Source organism: Solanum lycopersicum, chromosome 2, assembly GCF_036512215.1.
Source record: "Solanum lycopersicum chromosome 2, SLM_r2.1".
NCBI lineage: Eukaryota > Viridiplantae > Streptophyta > Magnoliopsida > Solanales > Solanaceae > Solanum > Solanum lycopersicum.
The window spans coordinates 19272206-19284593 of NC_090801.1; the positions used below are offsets into that span (position 1 = coordinate 19272206).

General features: G+C 34.8%; 2 protein-coding genes across 2 annotated transcripts; both read left to right on the plus strand.

Moving 5' to 3' along the window:
- Positions 1-6985: 6985 nt before the first annotated feature.
- LOC112940996 (uncharacterized) lies at positions 6986-9669 on the plus strand. The gene is made up of 5 exons (XM_069294110.1): positions 6986-7082; positions 7899-7964; positions 8205-8258; positions 8771-9298; positions 9371-9669. The coding sequence occupies exons 1-5, from the start codon at positions 6986-6988 to the stop codon at positions 9667-9669; spliced, it is 1044 nt and encodes a 347-aa protein (XP_069150211.1).
- Positions 9544-10417, plus strand: LOC138342272 (uncharacterized). The gene is made up of 2 exons (XM_069294624.1): positions 9544-9981; positions 10100-10417. The coding sequence occupies exons 1-2, from the start codon at positions 9670-9672 to the stop codon at positions 10415-10417; spliced, it is 630 nt and encodes a 209-aa protein (XP_069150725.1). The 5' UTR covers positions 9544-9669.
- The last annotated feature ends 1971 nt before the right edge of the window (positions 10418-12388 follow it).

The window sequence follows — 12388 nt, forward strand, 5'->3', positions numbered from 1 at the left end:
TAGCCAAAACTTACATCTCAGAAATTGTTCGATTGCATGGAGTTCCACTCTCCATCATATCAGATAGAGGTATGCAGTTTACTTCTATGTTTTGGAGAACATTGCATGCTGAATTAGGTACTAGGTTGGACCTTAGTACTGCATTTCACCCTCAGACTGATGGTCAGTCTGAGCGAACAATTCAAGTGTTGGAGGATATGCTTCGTGCATGTGTGATAGAATTTGGAGGACATTGGGACAACTTCTTACCCTTAGCAGAGTTCTCATACAACAATAGCTATCACTCAAGTATTGATATGGCTCCTTTCGAAGCATTGTATGGGAGGAGATGTAGGTCTCCCATTGGTTGGTTTGACGCATTTGAGGTTAGACCTTGGGGTACTGATCTTTTAAGGGATTCATTAGAGAAGGTGAAATCGATTCAAGAAAAGCTTTTGGCGGCTCAAAGCAGGCAAAAGGAATGTGCAGATCGAAAGGTTAGAGACTTGGAGTTCATGGAGGGTGAGCAAGTCTTGCTGAAGGTTTCGCCCATGAAAGGGGTGATGCGGTTTGGTAAGCGAGGTAAGATAAGCCCAAGGTATATTGGACCATTTGAAGTACTTAAGCGGGTAGGGGAGGTGGCTTATAAATTAGCCTTGCCTCCAGGGCTGTCCGGAGTACATCCGGTATTTCATGTGTCTACGTTAAAAAGATACCATGGGGATGGAACTACATCATTCGTTGGGATTCAGTGCTGCTTGATGAAAATTTATCTTATGAGGAGGAGCCTGTGGCTATTTTAGATAGAGAAGTTCGCAAGTTGAGGTCAAGGGGGATTGCATGCATCAAAGTTCAATGGAAGAATCGACCCGTTGAAGAAGCCACTTGGGAGAAAGAGGCGGACATGCAAGAAAGATACCCACACCTGTTTACAGATTCAGGTACTCCTTTTCGCCCTTGTTTTTCTTCTTACGATCGTTCGGGGATGAACGATAGGTAAATTGGTATCTATTGTACGACCTGTTTAGTCGTTTTGAGCAGCAGATTTTATTTCTGGAAAAACTGGCTGAGACGACGGAACCCACAACGGACCGTCATGGGCACGACGGACCGTCGAGGGTGTCTCGTTCCAAAATACTTAGAATTCTGAAAATTGGGTACTAAAATCGACTCTCTGAACTTCGTAACGGAATGGCAGGACGGACCGTCGTGGGTACGACGGGCCGTCACAGACTCTTCAGAGAATTGAGTCTCTGAACTCTGTGACGGAGCAGCATGACGGACCGTCGCAGGCACGACGGCCCGTCACATGCTGCGTAATCCCAGGCTGGGTCGGATTTCTGTTAAGTACTTTAAGGGGCATTTTGGAATATTCCTGCTTTAATTATAAAGTTAGTGGGTTAATGTTAATAAGTCTAACTACTTGGGGGTTAAAAGAGGTAACCTTGAGTTAATTAGTGGGTTATTATTGCCATCTTTTATACTTAATTATATGCTAATTAGGGTAAAAGAAAGAGGGTTTGAATAAGAAAAATAGAAAGAACAAGAGAGGGAAAACGATTGATAGAGAGAGACGAACGAAGAGGAAAAACAAAAGCTTTGGGGAATTTGCTTACTTGATCACTAATCTTCGGTGGAGGTAGGTTATGCTTTTTATACTATTTGTAGTAAACTCTTAATAGCGAATGATATGTATTGGGTAGTGTTGTAAACCCTTCTATATGCTTAATTATGTTTTTTATGTTGTGATTATATAATTGTGATAAAATAAGCCCGATGAAGCTATTCAATCCTAAATCTTGAAAAAGAAACCCTAATCTACTTTGTTAATGATGATGCCTTAGTATAAAAGAAGGCTTGATGAACGAAAGTAGTAGTGAGATTAGGGGATCTGGTGCCATGTTCCAGTACCAGGATAGTATATGAGGATCAGAGTGTCACGTTCCGACACCAGGATAGAATATGGATCGGGTGCCACGTTCTGGTACCAGGATAGTATATGAGGATCGGAGTGTCACGTTCCGACACCAGGATAGAATATGGATCGGGTGCCACGTTCCGGTACCAGGATAGTATATGAGGATCCGAGTGTCACGTTCCGACACTAGGATAGAATATGGATCGCGTGCCACGTTCCGGTACCAGGATAGTATATGAGGATCGGAGTGTCACGTTCCGACACCAGGATAGAATATGGATCGGGTGCCACGTTCCGGTACCAGGATAGTATATGAGGATCGGAGTGTCACGTTCCGACACCAGGATAGAATATGGATCGGGTGCCACGTTCCGGTACCAGGATAGTATATATGGATCGGGTGTCACGTTTCGATACCAGGATTAGTAAAGAGAATGAATCTTGAAATATGTTAATATACTCAATTTAATGAACCTAATTCCCAAATGAGTATGATGGGGAGGCGTGAGTCCTCATTGATGAGCTTGGTGTTGTGACCAAGGGTTATGGTAATTGTAAATGCCACATGTTGAGTATTGTAGTTGATTTTATGATATTATCTGATGTATACTGTTTTCTATTTTGAGTTGGCCGATGATATCTACTCAGTACCTATGTTTTGTACTGACCCCTACTTGTATGTTTTCTTTTTGATTATTTGTGGAGTGTAGCAAACGTGCCGTCATCTTCAACTCAACCGCAACTCTAGCCAGTCTTCATTACTCCGGATTTTAGGGTGAGCAAATGCTTCTAGCTTGGACTGGATCTTCCTCTTCATGTCTTGATGCCTTGAAGTTCCGGCATGGACTAGATTTTTATGTATTTTAGCTTCTTAGATACTCTTAGATTAGTAATTTGAGGATAGATGTTCTTGTGATGATGACTTCCAGATTTTGGGGAATAATAGTTGTTGAGTTTTTAGAAGTTTATTGAATTGATTTTCATTAATGAGTTTAAGTCTTCCGCATTATTTTCTGTTATTATTTGTAAACGATTGGGGTTAGATTGGTTGGTTCGTTCACATAAAAGGGTAAGTGTGGGTGCCAGTCGCGGCCCGATTTGGGTCGTGACAATTGCAACTCAAAATTTATCTATTTTTTTAATATTTACAAAATTCAATTGAAAGAGCACAAATATTTATTAATACGGATGAAATAGTAGGATAATAAATTCCCGAAAATATGGTAGTAGCATCATAAAAAAGTCTTAAAAATTGTAATAGTTCTTTAGTTTCTTCCCAATCTTCATCACAAATTCTATCTAATGGGTAAGCATTATGAGCATTAAAAATCATTTGTATGGGTCTTCTATATTTATAAGCAACCGAAAGCATTTCGTAAAGAGAATTCCACCTTGTTTTAATATGTTTTGGAATTTTTCTAGGTGACAATTCACATAGTGAACAACGCTCATTAAATTCCCTAATTCTAGCAGCATTGTTTGTATGAAAAATCCAGGTAACAGCATATTCAACTTTTACGCTACCACAATCAAATAATGAAATACCATCTTGTACAACTAAATTTAATATCTGTGCAACACATCTAAAATGAAAAACTTTATTGTCAATTGGACATAATCTAACTTTTAACATGTTAGCAGCATTTGTATTATTAGATGCATTATCTAATGCGACAGACATTATTTTATCTATAATCATGTAATAATCTAAAACACTTCAAATATTTGTAGCTAAATATGCACCTGTTTTTTTCTCTATACATAGTTTATAACATATAATTCTTTTTTGCAAATTCTAATTATGATCAATCCAATGAGCAGTTACAGTTAAAATTTCCATTAACACTACGACCCATGTCGGAAGTAATAGACACTCTACTATCTAATATGCTAAATAGACAACGAAGAAATTGACAATGTTTACCTTGATATTCAAAAACATCAGTTTTGACAGTATTTCTTGAAAAAACTCTATAATCTGGATTATAAGTTTGTTGAATATATTCGAACCGGGATTTGAAGGAAAACTATAAGGCAAACCACAAACAGAAACCATTTTAGCTAAATTTTCCCGATCTAATTCCTTATTATATTTACGTTGTGTTATTGGACCAGCGGGGTTAAAAGGATCTAATGTTCCTTGAACCATGTTAGAAGCCTCCATCGATGCATTACCGGTAATATCTAATTCATTAATTGAAATTCCTTTTTTCTATTGGCTAATGCTTTAGCTTCTTTATATTGAATCGGCACACAAGATAACAAATGTCTATTTAATCCCCCCGTTCCACCTTAACCCCCACCTTTTTATGTTTAAAAGCTTGCTTACACTTATTACAAATAGCAACACTATTTTCTTTATCAAAAGTCATAAATTGCCACACAATAGAAGTTTTAGGTCGTTCATACTTCACCTTCTCCCTTGTGGGAGGTATAAGGGGTGGATGTCCAAAATTTTGCTCCGATAAATTGACAGTCTCATTTGGAATTGGAACTTCTGTCACCGGACTAGTAGGTGTTTCACCTAACTCCTCTTCTCCCAAATCAGCTTCTACTTCTTCACCTGAATTTTCATCAACGTTAGGATTAATATTACCATAACGTCGTTCTAAACTTTCGTGATCGAGTTGAACATTTGAATCAATATTATAAAGAGTATCATCAACATAAGTAGAATCATTTATGTTAAATCTTACTCTACTCGTTGATTTAGATGAAGTACCACCACTTTTACTACTCTTTTTTTCTTTACTATATTTTTTACCAAAATTAAATAATTTAAAAAGTCTACTTTCTTCATTATCTTGTGCTTTGTCTTTTCCTTTACTGCTATTTTTTTTGCTAGAACTCATACTTAATTATATATATATATATATATATATATATATATATATAAAGTGTAATATAAAAATAATAGTAACACAAAAGTAAAGATGAATAATAAAATATAAATATTATGAAACGAATGTAGCAAACGTCTGCATTAATAGCAGACGTTAAACCGATTGTTGAAGCTTGTGATTTGTTGTAACTTGTAATTTGTAACTCCAAGCCAATACTTGATAAAAAATATTAGATAATATAATTATATTTATTGATATAATATGAAAATTTTGAATTGAAAATTGAAATATATGGATTCTAATAATATGAGAATTAAAATTGAATGGAAATTAAGATTGACACTTGAGAGTTGAGAGTTGATAGAATATATAAAATAGATGAGAGAAATGAGAATAGATGATTTTTTAAGAAATAGTAGAGGATAGGTGTATTTATAGTATTAAAAATGGATTAAAATGTAATTATAATAACTTGAGGGTTTAAAATAAAATTTTAAAAGTAGGGGGGTGGTAGGGGGTGTTTGGGAAGTGAAAAAGAGGCATAAATCCGTTGGGGGGGGGGGGGCACTAGCCGTTTCCCCAATGGATAGTAACTGATACATTTTTAAAATTTAAAAAAAATAAAAAAATTGGGGGGGGGGGGGGGGGATCCCGTGAACCGGCCGGTTCAACCGGGCCGGGTTGACCGGGACGCAGGGGTGAACCGACCCCTGACCGGTCCCCTCATCCCCCATCCCTTAATCCCCTTAAACCCTGGGGGATGGGCCGGTTCCGGGGCGGGTCGGGACGGGACGCGGGCCGGGGCGGGATGACCCGGTCCCCTTGCCAGCCCTAAGGGGGAGTGTTACAGAATTTGTATAATAATATAGATAGATAATTGAGCTGATTCTTAGGGATTAGAATATTTAGTTACCATAGTTAGCTTATTCTCTCCATGTATTTATACCATTGTTTACTTTTAATGATAAACCAGTTATTCTCAATAAGTTATCATTTACAGAATCAAAGATAGACGGATTGACAAGCGGTGAAGAAACTCAAAACACCAACCCCAAACTTCGTGCTTAACACATGAACATCAAAGGGAACGAAAAAATTCAAAGGAAGAATACAGTACTCCTTTTATCTCTAAATTTTGACCAATACTTATATATCTACCCTTTTTCCAAAATTTATTAGGGATAGAAAATGCAGGTCATACCCATTCCAAATAGGTATGAGAATAACAAATCCTTTCCTTAGCACATTAACTAAATGAAAGCAATACTATGACCAAACCAGTACTCATTATAACCAATGCAACTCATACATACAGTGATTAAATTCACATGGAAGATAAGAACATTATGATGAGGAAGAAAGCGAGTTATGCTAAAAAAATTAAATGAACTTAACATGCGAAGAGACTATGGATACACTCAGATTAATAGCGACGCCAAAGAAATATGGAAGGGTAGGAATAGAATCATTTCTCATGGAGTATTTAACCTTAAAGATATAACAGCAAAACCAATTGGATCGAATTAGAAAATGTTAAGATCATACACAGTGAACAAAAAAACTGACACAAAATGGGAACCAATCCTCCGGAAAACCAATATTTTACATTGTAACAAGAAAGAATGAGACAACAAGTAAATCATTTACAAAAGGAAGCTAAACAACAACTAAGTAATGGAAGACAAGATAAGAGAGACAAACAAAACAAGCAACCATAATACAAACCAACCATGACAAAATTTAGGCAAAACAGAATCAAAGTGAGCAACACTTAACCAAGAATCTCGGGAAGAACTATAACAGAGAAAACCAGCTCAAACAAGCAAAACCCAAAAAAAAAACATACACTAGTTTCAGAAAGATTACGATAAAGACTAAACTTAGGCTCAAAATGAATCATGTGAGATTAGCTCATAACTAACAACGTTTTTTCATGATTCGACATTGTTGGAATTGGAAAGAAGAAAGGAAAAAGGCCAAGAGTTGTTTACCTTGTTATGGGCAGCGAACAATGACGACATGAGCTGGAACGACAACCTTCACCAGTCACTACACCAAGCTCAGCAATGAAGAACGGATAGGAACATGAGTAGAGTTTGAATTTCAACTCGATTCCAAAATTCAAAAACCTTCCAAGGAAGAGGAAGACCGCCCTTTGTATGCAGAAATCCAATTTCTTGGGTAAAATCTTAACAGTTGAAAGGTACGCGGACGGCTTCGATTGATCTCCCGTCCTTGAGGCTCGATGTGGCGTACATCTACGCGAGTCAAGGATGAAAATCACGGCTGTTGCAGGGAAAAATGTGTGAGCTGCCTCGCTGAAAAGCTGTTGGAGCAGCACTGTTCTACCAACTGATGAAGTAGACGATGCGGGCGTGAAATAAACGCATGGACGCTGTGTGCTGCTTCGTCTGCTTGCGACCGTTTTAGGAGATAATTGCTACCGTTATCATTGTCACGTAACTGGAATTGTTGTTGACACGGTGAAGATGTCGTTTGGAGTGTAGCTACAATGTTTCTTTGAGTCTCTTTGGGAAAGAAAGGATTTGGGTCGGGTCAATGCTGGAGTGGGCTAGGTATTAAAACGAAACAAGGTAAAGTTGGGCTTGAATTTGAGTGTTAAATTTTGGCCCAATCTTAAATTTGGCTGAAATAAAAAGTATAAATTTAAGGAATCCCATAGTGTAATTCAATAATTACATTCTGTCCCGACAACTTTAGTAATTACAAAAAATTCCTTAAATTTGTTGAGCCGTGATACTTTAGACTGTAGTGATACATGGTAAATGATACATGGTAATTTAAAACTGTTAAGAAAAAATAGGGGAGAAAAACGGTAAAGTTAATGTTGTTACTAAAACAGCTTAATTTGTGGTAACAGATCATCAATCAGCATTAAATCAGCACTTAATTGGATATTAATTTCAAATTTTGAAAATCAAAGATTATATCATCTATTTTGAAAACAAAATTTTTAAACAGCCTGTTAAAATTGGAACTACAAAAATTTTATTGTTGTTACAGTGGGTTTTTCAAGATGAATAATTCGATTTTGATGAAACATTCCGGAATTTGGGTGAACGAATTGTAGTATGAAAGTTACAAAATCGATGGAATCGTTGTTGGAGATTCAATTTCGTTTTCTAATCTCAAAGCAGCAATTGCAGCCGAGTTGGATATTGATGTATCAAGGAAAGAAATTGAAATTCTATACATTGTAGAAGGTAACTCCTGTCCGATGAAACTTAAGAACGATATGAGTGTTAAACTATATTTTGAACTGAAAAAAACGAGCCTGATTTTCAGTGTAACCATTATGTATTGACACAATTGAAAAGAATAGTGGTACTGTACATAACTTTGATGGAACAAGTGGAGAAATAACGTGTGTAGAAGGCACAACAAATGATACATAGGCTTTGGCAATGGTTGAACTAGCTTATTTGAGTCACATGAAAATGCAGAAGTTGGAGTTGCAAATGTTATAATCAATTCAGATATTGTTGATGTGAAGACAGGTCAGATATATAAGGATAAAGCAACACTTGTAGATGTGATGATGAAATATAAGATAAAGAACAACTTCAATTGCGAAGTAAAGAGGTCTGATCAACAAAGGTATGACAGTGTTTTGATATTTTAATGAATCAGGTGTTGTTTTATATTTTAATTAGTACATGAAACATTACTATTTTATATGAAAACCTGCATGTTTCATATGTTCTTTTATATTTTAATGTATCATCATTTCAGAATTTTGTTTTTGATACATTGAAATAACTATATTTGATATTTGAATATACTACTACTGATATAGTAAGGATTGTAGCAGTTTAAACAGTCATATCACAACTAGTGGATACTTTTCATTAAATTTTGATACTTTTCTTACAAATTGGTTGATACTTTTTGTGTAATTCATTGTTTGATTACTTTAAACATTATTGTTGAATATATTATATGATGTATTTGATATGTGTATTAATATGCTTAAAAAATGTACACAGCTATGTGTTGGTATGCTTTTCAGACAAATGTGATTGGACTAGGAAGGCGTCGTGCATGAAAAAATCTGATGTATTCATTGTTATAAATTTCAATAGTGAACATACGTGTTCGATGAGGGAGAGGGTATTAACCAAAGTCCAAGCAACAGTCAGATTTGTAAGTGGAGTGACAGCTCCAAAAATGGTCAATTATAAACGAATTTATACACCAAGAGATATAATTGATGATATTAGAGAATATTATGGGGTTGAAATATTTTACCAGCAAGCATGGCGTGCTAAAGAACGTGCGCTCTCCATGATTAGGGGAAAACCATCTGCAGGATATAGACGGATGTTGCAATACATACACATGTTAAAAACTGTGTATCCAGATTCTTATATAAGAATGCATAAGACTGAAGAGGATGAATTTATGTATCTGTTCATCGCCTTAAGACCATTCATTAGGGGATTTAAATACTGCAGACCAGTAGTTGTTGTGGATGGTGCACATCTGAGTGGAGCTTACAAAGGGATATTTGTCTCAGCAACCACACTTGATGGCGCAGGTATTTTTTATTTATAGTAATGATGTCTTTTTATATATTACGTATCAAATAATATAATGTGTGTGTAATCAGGTTGCATATTTCCATTGGCATATGGTGTTGTTGACACCGAAAATGATTGTTCGTGGACATGGTTTTTCGAACAGTTCAAACATGCATTTGGCGATAGAAAAGATATGTGTGTTGTTCCATATAGAAATGAGAGTATCATGAAGAGTGTTAGGATTGTGTTCCCCGATGTAGCTCATTATGTATGCATCTGGCATCTTTGGAAGAATTTATGTGGAAACTTCAAAAGGAGCAGAAAGGCCATAAGTGATCTATTCTACTCTATGGCCAAGGCATATAGAAAGGAAGATTTTGATAAGTAGATGGCTAAGGTTGATAGAATTGATCACAGGATTAAGGAGTACCTTGAATATGCAGGTTACGAAAAGTGGTCAAGAGTTCATGCAACAGTAAACACAGGTAGAATGATGACTTCAAACATTGCAGAATGTATCAATAGTTGTCTTGTTGAAGCACGCCAATTAACTATATTAAAATTCTTGGAAGAGGTTAGAATTCTTTTTGGATCTTGGCATTGCAAAAATGGAGAAGTACCCTCATACACAAAGGACACATTAGGTAGAAAATTTGAGGAATTGTTGATTATAAACGCGGCTAAAAGTTCAAAAATGGAGGTATGTATCATTATATAATACTTTATATTATATGTATCTAATTCAGTGTATCATTTTGCTTTTTTTAACATGATTTTTTTTCTAAAAGTTATATATTTAAAATTTTTAATGTACACAGGTTGTTCCATTATCTGAGTTTATTTTCTCAGTTTATGAAAATGGAAGAAGATATATTGTTTGTCTTGAGCGGAAAGTATTTTGTTGTGGTAGATTTCAACTAGATGAGATACCTTGTTCACATGCAATCGCTGTATTGAAAAAAAAGAATGTCACCGATATGAATTCGTATTACTCTTATTATTACAAGCCTGATGCGTTGGCAAAAACATATGAAATTCCAATGGTACCAATGCCACATAAGGAAGATTGGTCAAATCCTAAACACGTGGTAGCTGAAACTGTGTATCCACCTAGATACAGAAGATCACCTAGATGACCAAGAAAAAGAAGAAGAAAGAATGCAGATGAAAAGATTTCGGTGAAAACAAACTGTTGTGGACAAGAAGGGCACAACAGAAGAACTTGTACTTTCTACCCAAAAGAGAAGTGAATTAGTCGTAATGTTTCTATGATATCAAGAATAATTTATAACATAAACATTTTAAAGAATTTCAGTTTTCATTACAACTGCAAATTGAACACTTTGTGTTTAGATAAATAAACTTACAAACATGTGGTAATTAAATTTGAAGTCGTGCTTTTGATTATAAATACTTTATTATTATTGGTGTTGATAAATATACTTGTGTCAATATTTGTTTTTAATATAAAATTTTATAAATCTTATGCTACAGTAAGATATATAAATTTAAGAATTATTAGGTAACATAATGTACATGATACATATGGTTTATCTAGTGTATCATGTACTTTTATTGTGTGTTTTTGGTACACATTGTTTATCTAATGTATCATGTACTTTTAGTGTGTATCATTGATTTGCACAATGATACATCTCCATTAGATAAAAAATACAAAAATATTATTGAGATTATTGTGTACTTTACAATGACTATAAATCATGTGTCATGTGAATTTATATAATTTAAATTGTGTAATGCTTTTTTTGTTATGCTTTTCTTGAAATATACAGTAAAAAACTTTGCTTTTAAAAAATAATACCAATTCATATAACTATGCTATTCAATTTACCTAAATATCATGTAAAATTTAAGGATTATAGGTAACATATTGTACATGATACATACGGTTTAGCCAATGTATCATTTATTTTTAGTGTGTGTTTGGTATATATGTATCATTTGGTTTTGCCCAGTGTATCATCTCCATTAAATAAAAAATTTAAAAATCTTTATGTCTATGTTTAATTATAAATACTTTGACTATACTTTATTAAATGAATTAAACCTGTGTGGGGCTATAATATGTCTAATACTTATATTTTCAATATAAATATATTTGTTACGTAATGTTAAAAAAATATTCATGGAAATTGACAAAACCAAAAAAATAACATGAAAAAGGATAAAAATAGTTGTTCAATAACATATAAAAACAATAAATATAACATTAAAACATTGTTTTATCATGAAATGCTACACTATGTGAACTAAATCTTCTTCTGGTGGTGGTGTGACTACGCCCCAGGATTTTGGTGGATCATCATTGTCACTAACATATCCGCACTTAGCCTTCTCACTTCCATAACTCCACAGCAATGCTCCATATCTTTGGCGCAGGTAATCAAGACTAAAATCAGCATATGATATATTGATTTGGTCACTGATATACTCGGCAAATGCAGTAACATATAACCCACAGTCTCTACAAAAAAATACAGAATAAATTAAAAATTTAATGATACATTAAAAAGGTCAAATGAAAAACTCTTGATACTTACAGGCTATCACATTCCTGTGTAGGGATGTCTTGTGCAAATTCAATCATGAAAGGAACTTGAGGCTCCAGAAGTGAACCAGTAATGTTGTCTTTATATGCATGACAATCAGCAAATTTTGTGCGTTAAGTATCAAGAACTTAATGATACATTAAAAAGGGCAAATGAAAAATTCTTGATACTTACAGGCTATCGCATTCCTGTGTAGGGATGTCTTGTGCAAATTCAATCATGAAAGGAACTTGAGGCTCCAGAAGTGAACCACTAATGTTGTCTTTATATGCATGACAATCAGCAAATTTTGTGCGTTCATTTTCTTCAAAAAATCCATTGTCAAGTAGGTATAAAGGAAGCATTTTAGACAACATCTTGATCTCATGAGGAATTGTTTTTTTCCTTGTGCTAATTGATGAGTCAAAAACCCTTATCAACCTGTTTTTCAAATCAACAACAGCCAACACCCAATGGAATTCTTGATCACAGTTAATTGGGATGTAGACCTCATTTAGAAGATGCCATGGTAAAGCAGCTGGTATTCCAAACCCTTTG

Excerpts from the sequence above, each read along its gene's own strand:
- LOC112940996 (XM_069294110.1), top strand. The coding sequence starts at position 6,986 with ATGTGGCGTACATCTACGCGAGTCAAGGATGAAAATCACGGCTGTTGC. Across the intron at positions 7,083-7,898 it reads AAAGCTGTTGGAGCAGCACT|CAATTGCAGCCGAGTTGGAT; the intron begins GTTCTACCAACT and ends ATCTCAAAGCAG. Across the intron at positions 7,965-8,204 it reads AATTCTATACATTGTAGAAG|AAGTTGGAGTTGCAAATGTT; the intron begins GTAACTCCTGTC and ends ATGAAAATGCAG.
- LOC138342272 (XM_069294624.1), top strand. The coding sequence starts at position 9,670 with ATGGCTAAGGTTGATAGAATTGATCACAGGATTAAGGAGTACCTTGAA. Across the intron at positions 9,982-10,099 it reads CTAAAAGTTCAAAAATGGAG|GTTGTTCCATTATCTGAGTT; the intron begins GTATGTATCATT and ends TAATGTACACAG.